Source organism: Corylus avellana, chromosome ca5, assembly GCF_901000735.1.
Source record: "Corylus avellana chromosome ca5, CavTom2PMs-1.0".
In the NCBI taxonomy this organism is placed as follows: domain Eukaryota; kingdom Viridiplantae; phylum Streptophyta; class Magnoliopsida; order Fagales; family Betulaceae; genus Corylus; species Corylus avellana.
In genome coordinates, this window is record NC_081545.1 from 34,992,062 (window position 1) to 35,013,734 (window position 21,673).

The 21,673-nt window shown below is 37.6% G+C and overlaps 3 protein-coding genes across 10 annotated transcripts; 2 read left to right on the plus strand and 1 right to left on the minus strand.

The window, feature by feature from the left end:
* Nucleotides 1-406: 406 nt before the first annotated feature.
* LOC132181083 (uncharacterized) lies at nucleotides 407-6,527 on the minus strand. Of its 7 annotated transcripts, XM_059594143.1 has the most exons (10): nucleotides 6,282-6,521; nucleotides 4,472-4,806; nucleotides 3,376-3,501; nucleotides 3,042-3,086; nucleotides 2,877-2,930; nucleotides 2,255-2,344; nucleotides 2,043-2,101; nucleotides 1,666-1,746; nucleotides 854-1,004; nucleotides 407-781 (listed from the first exon to the last, which is right to left on the minus strand). In XM_059594143.1, exons 1-10 carry the CDS (start codon nucleotides 6,442-6,444, stop codon nucleotides 710-712), a joined length of 1,176 nt encoding a protein of 391 aa, XP_059450126.1. In that variant the 5' UTR covers nucleotides 6,445-6,521; the 3' UTR covers nucleotides 407-709. The 7 variants fall into 7 exon arrangements, with proteins under 7 accessions (XP_059450126.1, XP_059450125.1, XP_059450129.1 ...); XM_059594142.1 differs by having other exon boundaries at nucleotides 407-1,004; nucleotides 6,282-6,524; XM_059594146.1 differs by lacking the exon at nucleotides 1,666-1,746 and having other exon boundaries at nucleotides 6,282-6,519.
* A 3,140-nt stretch (nucleotides 6,528-9,667) lies between these two features.
* LOC132183378 (protein SIEVE ELEMENT OCCLUSION B-like) lies at nucleotides 9,668-13,587 on the plus strand. 2 transcript variants are annotated; one of them, XM_059596808.1, is made up of 7 exons: nucleotides 9,668-10,373; nucleotides 10,474-10,581; nucleotides 11,035-11,483; nucleotides 11,666-11,778; nucleotides 11,870-12,012; nucleotides 12,115-12,606; nucleotides 12,714-13,587. In XM_059596808.1, exons 1-7 carry the CDS (start codon nucleotides 9,717-9,719, stop codon nucleotides 13,356-13,358), a joined length of 2,607 nt encoding a protein of 868 aa, XP_059452791.1. In that variant the 5' UTR covers nucleotides 9,668-9,716; the 3' UTR covers nucleotides 13,359-13,587. The 2 variants fall into 2 exon arrangements, with proteins under 2 accessions (XP_059452791.1, XP_059452792.1); XM_059596809.1 differs by having other exon boundaries at nucleotides 10,477-10,581.
* A 3,845-nt stretch (nucleotides 13,588-17,432) lies between these two features.
* LOC132181237 (protein SIEVE ELEMENT OCCLUSION B-like) lies at nucleotides 17,433-21,108 on the plus strand. Its single transcript, XM_059594361.1, has 7 exons — nucleotides 17,433-18,268; nucleotides 18,477-18,581; nucleotides 18,687-19,135; nucleotides 19,225-19,337; nucleotides 19,417-19,559; nucleotides 19,660-20,148; nucleotides 20,245-21,108. The coding sequence occupies exons 1-7, from the start codon at nucleotides 17,489-17,491 to the stop codon at nucleotides 20,887-20,889; spliced, it is 2,724 nt and encodes a 907-aa protein (XP_059450344.1). The 5' UTR covers nucleotides 17,433-17,488; the 3' UTR covers nucleotides 20,890-21,108.
* Nucleotides 21,109-21,673: the final 565 nt, after the last annotated feature.

The window sequence follows — 21,673 nt, forward strand, 5'->3', positions numbered from 1 at the left end:
ATATAGAGATCTCGTGCAATAAAGGCATTTTATAGCGCATGTGAGAGCCTGCCTGAGCCTCACCTGCCCGGATAGGCTCTTACATGGGCTGCCCTATTGCAATGCAACGAGATCAAAAGAGCGTCAATTTGTGTTCTCCTCTCCTCTATTCATCCAACTTTCTAAAAAAATCAGCCAGTTAGATCGAAAGAGAGTCGACGTTAATAATCAATGACAAAAAGCGTTACTTGAAAGGAGAGAGGGGCAGGAGAGGCAAAAATCGTTGGAGGGAAAGGAGAAAATATAAAAGAACGAGAGAGGGAGAGAGAAATAGTAAATAAATTACATGGATATGTGAACTCTAAAATGCAAAATGTATTTTAAATGGTTAATTTGATGTGGGGACACTTTCTCATTTACTTAGCCATTTTACATAAAAGTACAATATGACTAATCCAATTAGAATTTAAAGGGCTCTTAGCCCTTCACTAAAAGTCTCTACAAAAATAATTGTGATGAGTCATTATGACTGTAATACCTTTACACCTTTTTTCGGGGTAAGAAGAAAATCTGATCCTCTATTGACTAAGATTTTACAAACAGAATGTGGCCCTCACTGGGCCATTTCATCTCATAAAGGTACGACACCGCTTCATTGAGATTAAGCTACACTGTGCTGTGATCACATGGCAGACTTCCGAGACTATTGACACTAATGAGAAAGATTGAGCTACAACGCGAGCACTCTGGCCTTTTCAACTGCTTCAACGTAGTAGTACAGTCTCCAAAGTGTTCTATTATCCTGTACAACATTCTTTGAAGGATTAGAGATTCTAAATAAAATCCATATAAAATGTTCACGCATTTTATTTACCTCTTTTTCGAGGTCGACTAAAATTTCTTCACACGACTGTGCTTCTGTTGGCTTGCCACGTCGGATGATTTCTGCTATGCGGTCAAGATTTTTTGGTGGTAGCTTCTGGACCAGTTTACGGAGCTGCTGCTTCTCAGTAAGAGTCATAGGCCTGTAAATTCAAGTTGAAAGTTTGAGACAAGTATTACATATTGAAGTTACAACATTTGAATTGCATTTCATGGCAGCGCCCTTTGTTTATTCATTTCATAAGGTTATGCATTAGGTGGGGTTCGTTTGGGGGAGGATTCACATTCTGCAATTTCTTTCTTTCTTGAGAGAGGGAGAGAGAGAGAGAGAGAGTGCACATATGGCCTAAGCTGCAAAAAGCATTCACCCACAAAATACTTGGTGATATAAAGATAAAGGATAAAACTGTTAAAGCCCCAAAGCTATAATGTACAAACAATAGCATTTCTTTTTTCTGTTTTTCTTTTCAAACATAAGCCAGAAATAACAGAAGTTAACACTTCAGCTTATATAAGCATATATTTTGTAACATCTACTAGCATTATAACCAGCAAGAGATATTTCTACATTATTCTAGATCCCATCTATTACATTGTGAATGAAGAGAAAATTACAGTTATGTTTATAAAAGTGCATGGCTTTCAAGGTTGGAGGGAGACAGAAATCACCTCTAATCTATCAACTATCTTTTTTAGGATAAAAATATGGTCTTAATGCTTAACAGAAAGAAGGGAATTGAACATATACTTACTATTAAGCACCCACACACACACAACCATATGGGGTAAAGCTAGTGACTTAACCAGTCCGTGTAGGGAAACTTCTGAGGGTGCGGTGTACGGGACCGGGGTTTACTATACATGGGTGAGTCTGAAGGGCCCTGCCTTGGAGAGGTTCCCCGACATCATTAAAAAAAAAAAAAAAGTTAGTTCTACTGAATTCAACATTCCTCTAACATGAGGATTAGAGTGTGTTTTTACAAAACCATCCACAACCCAAAACAGTTCCCTAGTCTAATTGTCAACAATCAAAAATACATCATAACCCTTAGAGGCCTAACATTTTCAAAGAGTATTTAAGATGCAATCAAATGCGGCAGTAGCTGAGAGAGAGGAAAAAAAAAAGAGCAATAATTAACCAACCTTTTTTTCCTTAACCCATTAAATGGAGCACAACATACCTGCAACTGGACAGTACAGTATCAAGAAGCTCCTCAAGCTGCTGCTCCATGTGCCTTAACTAAAAAAAACACAACAACCTAAACTCAGCTATTATTGAACATAATTTGAATTCAATGCCACATCCCAATATAAAAGTGCTGGTTACATAACCATAGATGATTTCAAGAATATGCCATGCTTTGTACTCTAGAGAAGGATTTCAGAAAAATACTGTTTCAGATAGTTCATCAGAATATTTCTTCACTATCTCCTCAAACTCCAAGCTATCATTTTCTAGAAAGGACTGCAAAACATTATCCACCTGCAAAAATATGCATAAAAACTTAATAAAACATGAGACCATTTAATCAAGTTGCTGATGAACCTAAGACTATCCCCACCCCCACCCCTTACCATGTAAGCAAATCTTTTACTGTCTCTTATTCTTTCTTTTTTCTTAATATAAGTAAACTCTTGTTGCATTTTTACTTAAATACCTTAAAAATGATCTTTTTTAAGCAAAGAAGTCCAAGAAAAGAGTGAAAGTCAAATTTCACAAGATCCAATGATGTGTACCAACACGAAATAGAAGCATATTTTAAATTGCACAAAATAAGTTTGAACTAAGCAAGTAAACAAACATCAAGTTGAACTTAAAGTGTGTAAATGTTTATGCATGTGTATGAGTGCAGCGTCTGTGTGTGTTGTGGGGGGCAGAGAAAAGGGAGGAAGACATTGTGCAATTCCTATCCAATTCTCTTCTCAACCAGATGTAATATATCACTTTAATAGAACATAACAATACACAGCCAAGAAATTTCTCTAAAACTGGATATCAAAGTAAGTGTAGCCACCTCTCCATTGTCATCCTCAAAGCCTATGTTTGATTCCAAATGAGACTCCTTTCCCTGTTTATAAATGATGGTAAAGTCTTACACAGAGCACTAAAATTAATGTATATGGGTGTGAATGTCCGACTGTATAGAAGATAAAAGACTTAAAATGAGAATAATAGTCACCTTAGGCACCTCCAGACAAGCACTCTCCCTAGGGCTTTCTGTAACCTGGAAACGCCAATCAAGAATAAGCAATCTATATAACTAATTTTTCATGGGAAACAAAAATTATTAGAACATAGTAAAAAGAACAAGAAAAAATATTCCTAAAATAAAAGAAAGCATAGGCAACAAAAAAAGAAATCATGGATAAGTTTGTGATGAGGCATTATTTCCACAAACAACTCTTTTTATCTTAACTAATTTGAGTATTCAGCCTCTTTGATACTCTTGAAATACAGTGATTGACAGGACCAACATGCACAGAGATGCTGATCAAAGAGGAAGAAGAGAAAACCTTGAGTTTCTTATGCGGAACCTGCCCTGCATCACCATCATATGCTGCACCTGTATGACTCGATGGATACTTTCTCCCTCTTACTTGGGCATGTAACTGAACAAGAGATAGAATAGGATCCAGCATCTGCGTTTGCATTGCATAGTTATTACAAAGTTCTACAAAACAACATCTCTACTTGACAGGGCTTGGTGGTATCAAGGGTAGATTGATCCAGTGTGAGAAACAAATGGAATAAAAATAAATAAATAAATAAATAAAACTTTCAACATTCCAAGTACTACAGTATTACATGATCCACAGGAAATACAGAGCTCAATAGTTTTTATAAATACGTTGATGTCTCTTACATCTTAAGGAATGAAATCTTGCATGATAGGGGCCGTTATCATCTCAATGAATAATTGGAAGTTTGGACCTTCAAATACATAACACATTCTATCTTTCATTCAGATGCTTCCACTTAACTTTCTTTCAAATGAACAACAATAAAACTAAATTAGGATAATCATTAAGATTGATGGGGTCCTAACTCATTATCACAAAATAAAGTGAGACCTTTATGAAGCCAAACCATTAAATAAGCATACAAATTATAAAGGTGAACGTCTTCCCAATACTGCTTGAATAAGTGGAGTACAATGATTTATATGTTTACTTCTATGTGAATAGGTTTTGCATCAATGATCTAGAAAACAATGATCATTTCTTCTTTTCTTCCTCTTCTCCCTCTATCTTCTTTCTTTCTTTTTCTTTTTCTTTTTTTTTAATGAAAAGAAGCACTCAATTATACTTTTGACCTCATTATCTCTCCTACAAGAGGCCCAATCTATTAAAAAGCCTACATTGTTATAAATCCCCACCACTGTAATTTATGATGAGTGAGACTATCAATCTTAATAAGGTGCCACCCATCATAGGTTATCCCAACTAAATTATAACAACTTAAGAACCCAAGCAACACGACTTGGTGATTGTTCTCAGACATCATTGTACAAACTACAAAGTCCAAGTTTTTACATAATCATTTAGTTTGAAGTAGCTGGTCCGTTTCCATCTTCCATTTACACAAAATGGAGTAGGAAACCTAACATACCTCATCAACTTGTGGTGACAGAACAATCACCCCCTGCCGCAGCAATACCTTCAATCTTTCTTTTTTTAAGTCTGAAAGTCCAGTTCCTATGCTGTTACTAAATAAAGAACCAGAAACATTCTTGCTGGGCTCAGTTGTATCGTTCCCTATGACCTCCCCACTTTTTTTTGCAGATAAGTCGAATGATTGGGAAGCAAAAGGCAGAAAATCATCATCCTGTGATAAGAGCTCCACTACTTTACCTATATAGTAACCAAAGTAATCTGGTCCTACATTAGTGTGTTCAGCTCCAGTGAGCATCCCCCTTGAAGCTTCTGACATAACAAGAAAAGCCACTGCAGCACAAGACAACTAGAGTTTAAAGGAAAACTAAATGATGATTGGTCCGGGAAAGAGCTCAATGAAAGTCCCTTATACTTATGGGAAAAATAAAAATACATGAATATAAAAAATTTAAAGGAAAATTGCAACACCTTACAATTTATGTCACAGTAACACTCCTACTCAGAAAATCTTTTTCTCTACCAATAACAAACACATACGCATTTCTTACACCCTTTTACAGCACAGAATCTTATGTGTAATGATGCTCTGTCGAGCACCTGATATCTGCTTCAAAAATAACCATTGCTATTTAGTGACCTCATCACTGGTTAGTGCCAAAATTAATGACACACTAGAAGTAAACGGTTCACTAGTGATGCAGGAGGCAAAAATAGAAAATGAAACTCACACGCAACTTGTATGAGTCATTTCTATTGCCAAAAACATTCTTTTATATATATTTTTAAAATAAAAAACATTGTTTTTTTAATATATAATTCAATCTTATTAAAAGTGCAGAGAAGGGGAGTACACAATCTTATTGAAGGAGCCTTAACTTCCAGATGCTCTTCCAAGGAAGTGAGGAACCAACATGATAAGACAACACATGATAGAACGACCTTACTTCAAACTTTCACCTTTTGTATGGGATCCAACATATTATATCCTCACCACCCGGTCTTAACATTTCTTCAAAACATTTACAAATAGCAAGCCGAAATCACAATTCTCAACTCTAGACAGGCTATTTTGTGCAGAGAACTCCAGCCCCCCTCCGAGTTAGCTACAACCAATATTCTCAAATCTCACTTGCCCACACTCAAATCACCGAATCACTAGTACTCAAAAATCTAGCTCTGAAAATTCACATAACCCCCCATTACATCCATGTTCTTCTTGACCCTGTACTGTCATAGTAGAGTTCATACTTCAATTCTTCTCTAACAACAGCCGCTCCACACGCACAAAAAAAATAATCCAACAAATTGAGAAGAAAATGCAAAGATCGATAGAGCAAGCCCATATAACAAAACATTGCATGAAGTTAAACTCCAAATTAACTAGCGTTTCTAGGATTTGATAGTGCTCAAAAGACGCAAGCGAGCAAGAGATCAACCCGAAATTAGGGTTTATTGGATAACATATTTAATGCACTAATATACATAAATAATACGCTTCATAACCCCGTGAGCCCTAACTATCCGTTTGGTTGCTTAGAAAATGTAGGAAATATAATAGCCTAACAATTTGTTCAACGTGAGAAAATCAATTGCAAAAGTAAAAAAAAAATAATAATAATAAATAAAAAAAAGGAACCAGAAAGAAAACTGTTCTAAATTTTAGTACACTAGAAGCCAGTTCTCGTGTCCCGCACTTTCTCGGCAACACAGCAGAACTTAAACTGAGAAAAACAAAAAATCACCCAATCCAAACCAAAACATATAATTGAGAGACATAGAGAGAGAGAGAGAGAGAGAGAGTTTACGTGACCGGAAATGTAAACGGAGAGTTTGGCCAAAGGAGACACGAGCGAAGCTCTGGGTTAACGAAACGGGACGGAGTTCAGGTGCTTCTGTTCTGTCCCACAAAAGCGTACGGGATTTCAAATTTTCCCAGAAGGGAAATGAATTTAACTCGGTATGTATCATAGGACGACAGGCTGTATTGTATAAGTAGGAAATTAACCGACGTAACCGCTGCTCAGGGCAAAACTTTAAAAAACGACACTAACCACCGCAAAAAGATAAAATTTGAAAAGAAAAAGAAAAAGAAAAAGAAAACCTTTAAAAGTCCAAAAGAGATGGATGAAGAAATCCTTTTTTATTGGGATTATTAAATTTAAATGTATGGACTCTTATTAACCATTCATTCCAATGTGGAGACGTGTGTTTTAGTCCAAATTCCATCCATTCTACTGTTGACACGTACCCCTTTCACTGCCCTTGTGTTGCTCTTTAACCCTGGTCCCTGACACCAGCGCATGCATGTGATTGTGTGCAGTAGTAGGAACTGTAGGATATGATCCATGGAAAAACAGATCTCCCAAGATTCTCAGTTCAAATCTTTCAAACGATGGCTCCAAATCTCGATCCTTATCATCATAGTGAGTCTGCTGAGTTTGTTGGTCATTTTGTCTCTTCGACGCGACAAAATGAACACTTGAAAATGTTTAGTAAACCTTTGCTCCGTTGTCGACTCAATCAATACGATAAAAACAAGAGTCACGTGAAATCCGTATCTTTGCCAGGTACCTTACTGAGAGTATTTGTTTTAGAAACAAATTTTTATAAATTAACGTGACATAATATGATTAAATTTTTTAAAATTTAAACTTATCTTATATTAAATTATGTTGTGTCACATTAATTTATAAATAAATTTTACAAAAATTTATTTATAAGCTTAGCATGTCTTATTTTTAAGAGTCACATTATTTATAAGTCTAATATTCCTCAATCTGGGTATTATAGATCGCACCAAAATCTTGTCATGGTTCGAGTTTGCTAGATTGCTGAGGCCGCATGGATTAGTGTGATGTAGAAAGACATGGGCTGGGTTTTAGTTCGATAGGAATGGGCTAGTCGGGCTTTAGTTAGTTAATTCTGTTGTTACCCAATAAAATTATGTTTGTTCAATTGTAATTCATTGTATGTAATCTATATAAACCAATGGCTTCAAATGAAATTTTTTTTTTTTTTTTTCTTGGGGTGGCCGACCACGCCTAGGATGTACTTTACTTTATATATATATATATATATATATATATATGATGTGGAAGGTATTTTTGGTTATCGGGTAACATTAACAAATTTTAGAAGTTTGAAAGAATATTAACTCGAGAAATGCTACTCAGCTTTGGATGCAATAAGCATTAAGCATGCTTTAACGATGAAATATGTTGAATCCTAAAAGAGAAATGCCATCTCTGTCTAGTCTCTAGGCCACCTCTGATGCGGTGTATTTTTTGCACAATAATTTTTATTTTGAATTTGTTGTTAGAGAGTTCATACTTTTTTTTACGGTGTTTTAATTTTATGTTAAATTATTATTTTTTTCTATTTGGTTTTAAAAAATTAACATTTCTCCCGAATTCCAACAAATAAAATTTTAGTAGTTTCTAAAAGTGTGAAAATAAATAAAAGGAAAAACTCTACGTACTCATGAATTATAATAATGCCTTCTTCAATGTTATCCTTGCATATCTTCCGTAATAATTTTTTATTAAATCATAACATAATGAGCTAAAAAAACCAAAATAGTAAAAAAAATAAAAAAATAATAAAAAAACAGAACCCACGATGACACCGTGGGTCTTACAGCAAAATGGCCGGGAGCAAGATGGGCTGGACATGAAAGTTGAGCCCCTTCAGCTTTCTAATTGCTCTGTATCACCTGTTGATGCGATTTGTTTTTGTTTTTTTTTTCCTTCTTCTTCCAAGGATTTGCTAGGCACCACTTTTTCTTTCGTGGTTGAGCTATGAGAGGACTTTATGTATGGCAAAGATGTTCTTACAAAACAAGGTGTTTTCAGTTGAGGCCAAAAACTCTATAATGCTTAAGTTGACATTTTATATGTGGATAAAACATATAATAGTAATTTGCCTATAATGTCTATGAATGGGTGTATTGAGTGAGGTCCTCAAGAAATGAGGAGAGAGGGTTGTCAAAGTGAGATAGAGAGAGAGAGAGAGAGAGAGAGATATGAGTCTCTGGGAGGGATAGAGACGTGAGTGATATGTAGAGAATCAAGTCGATGGGAAGAAAGAAGGATCAAAAAAACAAAGTCCCTCTTTCTCCTTTTATTCCTAGGTGCAAAAAATGGTATGCACACGTGTCACATGGTGAGTAGATGATAGCATATTATAAATAAGTGTAAAAAAACGGAGCCCACGGGAAAAATTTCTTCCAAACCACCGATCTCTACTAGAAGCAATAGAGGCCTATTAAGGATTGGGGGAACTAAAAGAAAATTTCCAGTAAATTCATAATTTGAATCATTAAATCAACACATTATTTTTTAGTTTTTCTTTTCTTTTTTTAGACTTTTTAAATTTTAATTTTTTAATTAAGAGTATATTTGTATTTTTATAAAATTTGACATGAATATAAGAGACATTTTACTTTTTAGTAAATATCCCTAACAATTGGAGGAAAAGGATATATATATATATATACTCGAACATTTACGTATATATTAAAAGGAATAAAGAGAAAAAAAAAATTATGAAGAAAAAGAAAAAGGAAAAAATAAATCTGTACTACTGGACTAAATTTGCTTTAACATACGTAAGAAACAAAAATCATGGAATCAAATCCTTCTTTCGCTTTCACGTTGTGTCTCTCTCTCACGCGACAAAAATTCTCAGCTACCACTACAAGCAAAAGAAAGTATCAAGTAAGGAAGCAAAACACTTACTGACTTACAGCATCAGGCATCAACATGTTTCTCACTGGTTCCGATTGACGGCCGTGATGATCTGAACCCAGTGATACTGTATATTCTACCGAGCTTTAGGGACCCATAACATGGAAAACAAATGGGCCAAACCCGACCCACTTCAGACAACCCGCATCATAAAGTGACCGAGGAATTGAAGACGCAAACGGCAGATCGTACTACTACTACTACTACTAGTCTACCAGTGCTTCAGGATCCAGGACAAAGAGGATGCCTTGAGACAGGAGGCCCACAAAAAGCCAGCGAGGCTTCCCGTTAACGTTCAATGGGTTTAACACTTTAACTACGTACAACTGAAGCAAGGAAGTTGATGCAGCTGGCAATGCCGACTTTATTCCCTTTCTCTTTCTCAATTCTCATGGTTATCTATAAATAGGCTACCCACATTGAAGACCATGCAACCCATCTTCTCCTCAACCTCGAGTACTGCTTTCTTTCTAGTTAACCTTCATTTCCTACTCCATGGATACCAAGTTGGGAGCCTCAGCCGCCGGAAATTTGCAGCAACCCAATGTTACCAGCTCTGCTCAGCAACCCTCCCGTGGCACCAATGCTTTGCAGCAACCAACAGGCCAGGTAGGTGCTCTGCAGCAAGCTTCCCAACTGGGCCAACTGGGTGCTCTGCCGCAACCATCGAGCCAGCTGGGTTCTAATTACCAGCCATCGAGCCAGCTGGGTGCGAATTACCAGCCATCGAGCCAACTGGGTTCTAATTACCAGCCATCGAGCCAACTGGGTTCTTACCAGCAATCAAGCCAGCCGGTCTCCCTGCAGCAACAACCCACCCAGCTGGGTTCTTACCAGCCATCGAGCCAGCTGGGTTCTCTGCAGCAACCCACCGGCCAACTGGTTTCTTACCAGCAACCAATTAGCCAGCAGCTGGGTGCTTTGCAGATGGGTTCTTTCCAGCAACCCGGAAAAATGTCTCCGTTTTCTATGCAGCAACTGATCAAAAGTGACCGGGGAAACATGCTAACATTGTCCGACGACAACTGGATGGTGAAGCAAATTCAGGCCGCCCACACTCCAGATGGCCGAGTAGTTGAGATCGGACCCCTTCTCTCTCTTGTTGAGGACATTCTTAATCGTGCCACTCTTCCTGCTGCCCTCATTACAACGGTATTAATTAATTAACACTAATCCTTGTAATATTAATAAATATAATTTTGTATCGTCGTTGTTTTCATTCTAATTATTACTGCTTAATTGTGTTTTACAGCAGGGTGCCCAATCACAAATTGATAGCTTGGAGCAAAAGACCTACCAAACTAACTTCCTTGCCTTGCTGGATGCACTCTCATTTACAATTGACCGAATTTCCCGCGAGGTTATGATTAATGATGATTACAAAATCTTCATACCGCATATGATATATAACTCATAATATTCTTCTAAAAAATATATAATATTCTCATTTATGATATATACCACTCATGCTATATATATACCACACTTTTGTCACTCCTTTTATCTCACTTGGTCAATATAACATGCATTACCAATTGGTACTTGATTCTGTTGTTCAGTAATGTAGTAATGTTATGTTTTACATTTTTATTCCACAATCAACTCATAAAATTATTATTATTATTATAATAAAGACTGATGTAAGAGTTAGTTTGACGGGTATGTTGAATACAACCGATATGATATAGATATGATAAATGGGTAACATAAATGTGATTTCTTGCATTCCTCTTTTGATACATGACCTAGCTAGATAATACTTTCCCACATATTATTAGTACATTAACGCATTCAAATAATGTACGAATTGCAGATATCATACAGGACCATGGGTGGCACGGATGCACATCAAACAACACTTTCAATATTTCAACAGCTATCACTTTATGATTGGGATGCTAAGTTGGTGTTGACCTTAGCTGCTTTTGCTTTGCATTATGGAGAATTTTGGCTCCTTGCCCAGATTTACACAACAAACCAGCTTGCCAAATCAATGGCGCTCTTGAGGCAGGTGCCTGGCCTAATTGAGCGCGCAAACTCTCTGAAACCTCGCTTCGATGCACTTAACGATCTAATCAAGGCGATATTGGAAGTGACCCACTGTGTTGTTAAGTTTAAAGAACTACCATCCATGTATATCACACCTGATGTTCCTGCACTAGCCACCGGCATAGCCCATATTCCAACAGCTGTTTATTGGACTATCAGGAGCATCGTCGCTTGCGCAACTCAGATTACTAGCTTCACTAGCATGGGTTACGAGTAAGTTTTTCTCTCTATCCCAATACGCTATCTTGAATTAAATATTTTATGTGTTAGCATAAATAATCATTTAATATGGTATTAAAATAATTGAGACAGTTTAGTCCCATTCCAATTAAATATTTTATATGTTGGCATAATTTTAACAGCTTTTGCGGTTTTGCCATTGGTGGTTCCTGCAGGTTTGCGATATCCGCCACAGAAGCACATTGGGAGTTATCCACCCTGGCTCACAATCTCAGAAACATGCGTGACCATCTTAATACGCAGCTGGAAAAGTGCCACCAACACATAAGTAAGTGATTTTTATGCTCTATATGTGTTACAAACCATGCAGTGCCATACATAAGAAGCCTTCATTGAACATATATATGCCTTTTGAGCAGATGAGAAGCTGGACGGTGAATCTTATGACATGCTTGTGAAACTCTTCGAGATGATTCACCTTGACAATATGAAGGTTCTCAAGGCCCTGATTTGCCCTAGGGATGATGTGCAGCCACTGGTTGATGGTTCCACCAAGAGAAGGGTTGGTTTTTCGGAGCATATGATCATCACTATCTTTACTTTTGCTTGAACATATACAAAGTTTCTAATTTTCTATAATTTTTTTTTTTTTTGTACAAACCAGGTTAACATAGACGTTCTAAGGAGGAAGAACGTGTTATTGCTCATTTCAGGCCTGAACATCTCCCAAGACGAGCTTTCAATTCTGGAACAGATTTACAACGAGTCCAGGCTCCACCCAACGAGGCTAGAAAGTCAATATGAGCTTGTGTGGATACCGATTGTGGACCCTTCGAGCCAGTTGACTGACCCCATACAAAACAAATTTGAGAGCCTGCAATCTTCAATGCCATGGTACACGGTGCAACACCCTTCCTTGATAGGAAAGGCAGCGGTCAGATTCATCAAGGAGAAGTGGCACTTGAGGAATAAGCCTATCCTTGTGGTGCTAGACCCTCTAGGAAAGGTGGTGTCCCCCAATGCAATTCACATGATGTGGATTTGGGTCAGCAATGCCTTTCCTTTCACTAGCACCAGAGAAGAAGCGCTCTGGAGGGAGGAGACTTGGAGGCTTGAGCTGCTGGTGGATAGCCTTGACCAGACAATACTGAATTGGGTAAGTAGTATGCATATATATAAACTTGCACTTAATTGTAGACAAACGCTCAAAGCTATTAATCAAACATTAATTGGGGATTTGTGTGTTGTTTTGGTAATTAACAGATTAGAGAAGGAAAATACATTTTCTTGTATGGAGGGGACGACATTGAGTGGATTCGGAAATTTACAAACTCAGTACGCACAGTTGCAACGGCTGCAAACATACCCTTAGAGATGTTCTATGTGGGAAAGGGCAGCAAAAAGGAGCAAGTCCAGCGAGTTATAAGGACCATCGCTTTGGAGAAGCTGAGCTCCTACTGGCAAGACCCAACCCTCATATGGTTCTTCTGGACCCGCCTTGAGAGCATGCTCTTCTCAAAGATTCAACTAGACAAGGCTGACGACCATATGGACCCTGTGATGCAAGGGATCAAGAGGCTGCTTAGCTACGACAGAGAGGGTGGATGGGCTGTGCTGAGCAAAGGGTCTAGCATTGTGGTTAATGGGCATGGGAACACGGTTGCGACCACCTTGGTGGAGTATGAAATGTGGAAGGCGAATGTGCCGTTGCAGGGTTTTGATGTGGCTTTCAAGAACCACCATGACCTGCGTCATGGTGAGAAATACCCCTGCTGCCGCTTCGAGTTCTCACACAATGCCGGAAGGATCCCTTTGAGCATGAGGTGCCCTCAGTGTCACCACAACATGGAGGAATTTACCACTTTCCTTTGCTGCCATGAGGAAGACGTTCCAGCCATAATGTACTAAACCACGTCCTACATTTCCTTCTAGCTATAGCTTAGCTAGCAGCCATTTGAATGGGTACGATGCTAGCTAATTCAAAATAAAAGTTGTGTGTATTTTTCTTTTTCTTTTTCTTCTTTTTTATGTAATGAGAGGCTCGAGTGTGAGATGTGAGCTGATGATCAGCTGCCACTTTATGGCCGCTTATGTTTGCCATTTGATGATGCTATAAATAAAAGTAATATTATATATATGATATGATGTATAATCGATCATCCCTTGATAATATATATATATATATCAATGGAATTTTACTATATATGAATGATATTATGATTATATAAAAGGCTGTTCAACACCATTCGATCGATATTTAACTTGGAACGTTGCTCGTAGTGCCTATATACTACTTAATTGATAATTAGTTGGATTGATTAATTACTACTTCAAATACTAACTATAGAGTAATAATACAACGGGAATCATAAAAGAATGATCTCAGACAAAGAAATAAAATATCTTCCAATATCTTTATTAATTTGTCATCAAACGTAAACTCACAGCTTCCAAATGAATATTAGTACTGCAAAATCACAACTGTTATTTATATGTACGAATTTGACAATGCGAGTCATTCGCTTAATTGGTATCTTTCCAACAAAAATACTCGCTCCAAATCTTGACAACCTGCTAATTTATAATTAGTAAAGTAATCAAGTAATGTAAAAAGTTTCAAAAAAGCCCATGCCTGGAATTAATACGCTCATAGAGCAAGGGAAATCACAAATGACGTCGCCTTGGAATCTCACCCTCATTTCCACGAAGAAAGGTAAGAAAGAGAGAGAAGCAAAGTTAGAAGATAACTAACAAGCTTAAGCTTGAACTTGGAAAAATCACGCCAAGTCTTAGGCAAAAAGAGTCGTAAATACTAAATCCAACATATATATATACTCTAGTCTCTATAGATGCATTTCAAAAAGGAAGACTTTTCATTTATATACACATTACATTTTACAAAATGGGCAAAAAGATACACATACAAAAGGCGCGCAGCTAGCCTATATACAGTTGAAAAATGATATCCTTACAAAATATTTTACTACAAGCAACATATATATACTCAATAGCCCATTCCCTTTCTTATATATATTAAAATAAAAAATCTAAAAAAAAAAAAAAAAAAACCACAAAAAATATCATGTAATAGGTTTTCTAATGCTTCCCAAAGCATTGGGAATACTACCATGCGTGCTTCCTTATAGCGTTTTTATGAGATGTGTTGTACATCCTCGATCCATCGGTTCTTCTCCTATTCTACCACTTTTTAGAATTACCATTAGATCTTTTAGGGTCCATATGTGGAACCCATATGGCCCGCAGATCCGATGATAATTTTAAATTGTGGGAGGATGTGAGAAGAACTAGGGGAGGAAATGCAGCATATTCCCTTTTTTTTAAAAAAAAAAAATTTCAACACAAATATGTTTCTCTCATTCCTCATCTTTTTGCCTTTTACTAGAATTTTGTTAAAAAAAAAATTAAGGTAGATAAGGAATTTGTATTTTATAAAGAATAATATTTTAATAGTATACGCAAAAAATAAGGTCCTTTAGCATACAAATTGATTAAATTGGTTAATAATGAGTGCATTTTGTGAGTTGGAATATTGGAGCAGAGTGCTCTCCTTATGTTTTCTACTCTTAATTTGTTGTCATTGCAACCAACTCTATGTTGGGGTTCGGCGGAGGAGCAGCATCAGTGGGGTTTAGTTGCCGGTGTGGGGTGCGCGGCAGTGGTGGTAGGTTCAGCCAGCGGCAGTAAAATTTGAAAGAGAATCATCTAAGAATAAGAGAAAAAAGAGAGGGAAGGAAACATGCGTGAGGTGAGATTTTAATTTTTCAGTGGATTTGGGTGTTATTGGGTGTTTTTGTTTTATTTTCTTAAGGTGCAGTAGGCTGAGGTGTCGATGTTTAAATGGAGGGCACAAAAAATGAGTTTTGTGTCACAACCTCATTGAAATTCAATTCACTGTATGTAATCTGGATGTATGAGAATGTGCCACGTAGATAAGAATGTTAAGAGATAAATAGTTGAGAATGCTAAGCGTCATTTTTCTTGACTTAACCAATAGTTAAGGGGATGAGACATTAGGATAACACCTTGTGGGTAAGATGATTTAAAGGTTTGGAATATGTAAAGTCTGGTTATGGGTAGTTGGGTCGTTGTAGACCATTCTGCTGTAATTGTAGTTCACTTTCTTGTCTATTTCTTTTGTAAATTTACCATTAAATCGGTAAGATCGAACCACACATGGATCCCACATATTTAATAATGGATTTGTCAATCTCATTTCTTGTACGGAGATGGACAAAAAAATGAAAGCCAAAAATTTCTCATTGTTTGGTTAGTTTGAGTAGTTATACCCATTTTAATAGTTAAGTAGTTAAGCCCATTGGACTTTGAATTGTATACATCTCAAGAAGTGTATGGTATGAGCTATCACGAGAGAATAATGTTAAATCACAACTTTTACAATGGAATAGTCAAATGGTACTTTTATTTAAAATGACTAATTAGATTAGTAAAAAACTTTCAACATTAGAATAGCCATAAAAAAAAAAAAAAAAAAAAAATGCAAAATGGATATTTGATTGGATTAGCCAAAAAAAAAAAAAAAATGCTACATGTAGCAGCATTTTTCAATGGAGTCATTTTATTTTTTATTGTTTCTCTTCTTTGTTTTTTCTTTTTTCCAAAACTTTTACCACTTTTCAAGGGATCGTTATAAAAATATTCTTTCACAATTTTGAATAAAAAAATATTTCATAAATATGATTGACATTATTATGAGAATATGGTTTTCATACTTAACGCTGGCAAATACGATAACCGTTGAAAAATATAATTATTATAAAATACAACGGTTTCAAAAATATTATAGTTACAAAAATGATTATTTGAAAAATAATAATCGTTGAAAAATTATTGTGCTAAACGAATTACCATTGAAAAAATAAAGAGTGAAATACGAATTTGAGAAAAGAAATAAAGATAGAATCAATAAAGAGTATATATATATATATATATATAGATAAAAATATAACTAATCGGATGTAAAAGATCTTTAAAAATTTGTTAGCTAAACTAGATAAAGTGATTTTTGAGGAGCTATTTTGTATAAAAATTTGGCTACTCCATTGTAAATGCCCTTATCCTAAAAGGTTAAGTTAATAGGAAAAATTAATATAAATTTAATAAATTAATTAACGCTTAAACAAATAATACAAAGTTTGTCTTCTTTCTTTATCTTTCTTCTTCTTAAAGAGTGACTCTATATATTGAATCAGTCAATTACATTCCCAACAAAGCCATTATCACAATTCCAAAGTCGAACTACAGAGTACAATCACAGATTCACAAATCAGACAGGTTTTATTGCAGGGTACGACCAAAAAAGCGTAGGACTATCCATAATCCTGGCCGGGGGACCAGGTAGTGTACGTTAAAGGGTCAATTAATCTCTGTAATCTTGCTTTATTGCTAAACTAAATCTCCATTTGTACACGCACAAGACAGAAGCAAGGAATCAAATCCTTCTTTTCCACCCTTTTTTCACGTTTTGGCTTAATTAGGGACAAAAATTCTCAACTGGCATTACAAGCAAAAGTAGGAATCAAGCAAGGAAGCCAATTAACCCACAGCATTGGCCTTCAACATGTTTCTCATTGGTTAAAAATGACGGCCATGATCATTTGAATCTATTGATACTATATATTCGTTTCCTAATTTGATAAATACATTAATTAATCCTCCAAGAAAATAAAATCCAAAGCAACTTTATTCTTTATTAATTTTCTAATTCAATTTATAGACCGATGGTAACATGCATCATGCTGAATAGAGGATCCTGCAGCAAGTTACTCTACTGCTTCAGGATGCTGGACAAAGAAGCCATGAGGCATGAGACAGGCTTCTACTTAACGTTCAATGGTTTTACACTGCAATTGAAGCAAGGAATTAAGTTGATGCCCGCACTTTATTCCCTTTCTGATGATTATATAAATACTCCACCCAAATCGCAATCAAAAACCACAACTCATCTTCTTCTCCTCTATACCCTCTCAACCTTGACTACTTTCTAGCCTTCAACTCCAATGGATACCAAGTTGGGAGCCACCGGTACTTTGCAGCAACCCAATGTTACCAGCTCTGCTCAGCAACCCTCCCGGGGCACCAATGCGTTGCAGCCACCAACAGGCCAGGTAGGTGCTCTGCAGCAAGCTTCCCAACTGGGTGCTCTGCAGCAACCCACCCAAATGGGTTCTTTGCAATCAAGCCAGCTGGGTTCTTACCAGCCATCAAGCCAGCTGGGTTCTAATTACCAGCCATCGAGCCAACTGGGTTCTTACCAGCAATCAAGCCAGCCGGGTTCCCTGCAGCAACCCACCCAGCTGGGTTCTTACCAGCAACCTGGCCAGCTGGGTTCTCTGCAGCAACCGACCCAACCGGGTTCTCTGCAGCAACCGACTCAACTGGGTTCTTACCAGCAACCGAGCCAGCTGGGTTCTCTGCAGCAACCGACCCAATTGGGTTCTTACCAGCAACCGAGCCAGCTGGGTTCTCTGCAGCAACCCACCCAACTGGTTTCTTACCAGCAACCCAGCAACGTATTACAGCAGCCAAGCCAGCAGTTGGGTCCTTTGCAGATGGGTTCTTTCCAGCAACCCGGAAAAGTGGCTCCGTTTTCTATGCAGCAACTGCTCAAAAGTGACCGAGGCAACATGCTAACATTGTCCGATGACAACTGGATGGTGAAGCAAATTCAGGCCACCCACGCTCCAGATGGTCGAGTAGTTGATACCAAACCCGTTCTCTATCTTGTTGAGGACATTCTTAAACGTGCCACTCTGAATCCTAGTACCCTCATTACAACGGTATAATACTAATCCTTTTTTAAATGATATACATATATCTTGCGTAGCTACCATTTTGTATTAATTATTTCTATTTACCATAGTTTCAATTCTCTATAAATAGTAAATCCTCACCCGTAAAATCTAAAATGTGTCAATTTATGATCAGTTTTCTTTCCTAGGTGGTGTTTCCTAATTAATTATTACTGTTGGTGTTGTTTTACTGCAGGGTACCGAAGCACAAATTGAAAGCTTTGAAGAAAGGACCCACCAAGCTGGTTTCCTTGCCATGCTTGATGCACTGTCATTTACAATTGATCGAATTTCCTGCGAGGTTAAAACAAATTAATGATGATTATAAAATTTTCAAGGCGCATGTGCTAATTAAAGAACGTACATTAATTAACGCTTTCAAATAATGTATATATATGAATTGCAGATATCATACAAGGCTCTGAGTGGCGCGGATGCACATCAAACAACACTGTCAATATTTCACCAGCTATCACTCTTTGATTGGGATGCTAAGTTGGTGTTGACCTTAGCTGCTTTTGCTTTGCATTATGGAGAATTTTTTCTCCTTGCCCAGATTTACTCAACAAACCAGCTTGCTAAAGCAATGGCGCTCCTGAGGCAGGTGCCTGGCCTAATTGAACGCGCAAGTGCGTTGAAACCCCGGTTCGATGCACTTAACAATCTAATCGATGCCATATTGGAAGTGACCCGTTGTATTGTTCAGTTTAAAGAACTACCCTCCGCGTATATCGCGCCAGAGGTATCTGCATTAACCACAGCCATAGCCCTTATTCCAACAGCTGTCTATTGGACTGTCAGGAGCATTGTGGCCTGCGCAACTCAGATTACTAGCTTCAATAGCATGGGTTACGAGTATGTTTTTCCCTCCATCCTCAAATCCTAAAAATTACATACAAGAATTTTAACAGCTTTCTTTTACCGTTGCTACGCGATTCCTGCAGGTTTGCGATGTCCACCACAGAAGCACATTGGGAGTTATCCACCCTGGCTCACAAGCTCAAAAACATGCGTGACCATCTTCAGGAGCAGCTGGAAAAGTGCTACCAATACATAGGTACGTAAGTGATTTTTATAAACCATGAATGCAATGCAATGCCATAATTCCAAATGCTTGTCAATCTCTTTTGATGCAGAGGGGAAGAGGGACGATGAATATTTTCAAATGCTTGTCAATCTCTTTGACATAATTCACATTGATAACTTGAGGGTTCTCAGGGCCTTGATTAACCCTAGGGATGATCCGCAGCCACTTGTTGATGGCCCCACCAAGAAAAGGGTCGGCTCTTCTGAACACATGACCACTGTTGGTTGAAGTTTTAATTTATACTTATAAGTTTGTAATTAATTAATTTTCTGTAATTGTTTGGAAAAACCAGGTTAACATAGATGTTCTTAGGAGGAAGAACGTGTTATTGCTCATTTCAGGGCTGAACATCTCTCAAGATGAGCTTTCTATTCTTGAACAAATTTATAATGAGTCCAGGCTCCACCCAACGAGGCTAGAGAGTCAGTATGAGCTTGTGTGGATACCGGTTGTGGACAGTTCGACCACAGGGGTTGACTCCATTGAAAAACAATTTCAGAACATGCAGTCTACAATGCCATGGTACACTGTGCACCCCTCCTTGATAGGAAAGCCAGTGGTCAAGTTCATCAAGGAGAAGTGGCACTTGAAGAAGAAGCCTATCCTTGTGGTATTGGACCCTCAAGGAAAGGTGGTTTCCCCCAATGCAATTCACATGATGTGGATTTGGGTAAGCAATGCCTTTCCTTTCACTAGCTCAAGAGAAGAAGCGCTGTGGAGGGAAGAGACTTGGAGGCTTGAGCTGCTGGTGGATGGCATTGACCAGACAATACTGAATTGGGTAAGTATATATGCAAAATTAACTTAATTGCACTTAATTAATGTAGACAAATGCTCAAATAATAATTAACATTTGGGATTTTGGTAATTATAACAGATTAAAGATGGAAAATACATTTTCATGTATGGAGGGGACGACATTGAGTGGATTCGGAAGTTTACAAGCTCAGCACGCTCAGTTGCATCGGCGGAACGCCTACCCTTAGAGATGTTCTATGTGGGAAAGGGGAGCAAAAGGGAGCAAGTGAAGCGAATCATAAAGACCATCACATTGGAGAAGCTGAGTTCCTGCTGGCAAGACCCAGCCATGGTGTGGTTCTTTTGGACCCGACTTGAGAGCATGCTGTTCTCCAAGATTCAGCTAGACAAGGCTGACGACCACTTGGACCCGGTGATGCACGGGATAAAGAGGCTGCTTAGCTACGACAGAGAGGGTGGATGGGCTGTGCTGAGCAAAGGGTCTAGCATTGTGGTGAATGGGCATGGGAACACAGTTTTGACCACCTTGGTAGATTATGAAACGTGGAAGGCGAATGTGGCGTTGCAGGGTTTTGATGTGGCTTTCAAGAACCACCATGACCTGCGTCATGGTGAGAAATACCCCTGCAGCCGCTTCGAGTTCTCCCGCAACGCTGGAAGGATTCCGGTGAGCATGAAGTGCCCTCAGTGTCACCACAACATGGAGGAGTATACCACTTTCCTCTGCTGCCACGAGGAAGACATTCCGGCCATACTATACTAAACCCCGGCCACTTGCAAAAAATCCTTCTAGCTAATTAAGTTGGCAGCTAGCATTTGCTTGAGTACAATGCTAGCTAGCTTGTTCTAAATAAAAATTGTGTGTATTTTTCTTTTTCTTCTTTTTTTTTTTTATGTAACGAGATTCGAGTGAGAGATGTGATCTGATTAGCAGCCACTTCCTGGCTGCTAATGTTTGCCATTCAATGTCGACGTTATAAATAAAAGTAATATTGTACGTATTGATGATGATTATATCAAAGGCATTTTACTATATATATATATATATATATATATGAAGATATATATTATGATTATATAAAAGGTTGTATACTTTGAATGTTACAGCATGAACACCTTTCGATAGCTATTGGTACCGATCAAGGCAAAAGCTCTCTACAAATGTTCTTAGCAAATAGCAAGTCGCCGGTTTGATTAATTTTGGATTTTTGTTTGTTGAAATAGGTTGAAGGCTCATTGGACATTTAATTGACTTCACTATTACGCGTCTTGACTCTTGATATTGCTTTCTATTCATATTCTAAGTCAATATATGGATCAACTTCACTAGGCACACCTTCGCGCAACCTATCAGGTTCTTCATGACCTCAAATCTGCTCCTGGTCAATGACTTTTTTATCCTCCTATTTCTGATTTTTAGCTCAAAGCATTTTGTGATAGTGAATGGGCATGATGTGCGGATACACACTACTAGTTTTTTGTGTTTTTATTGGAGACTCTCTCATTTCTTAGAAGTACTCTAAGAAGCGGCAGCTCGATCCTTTGCT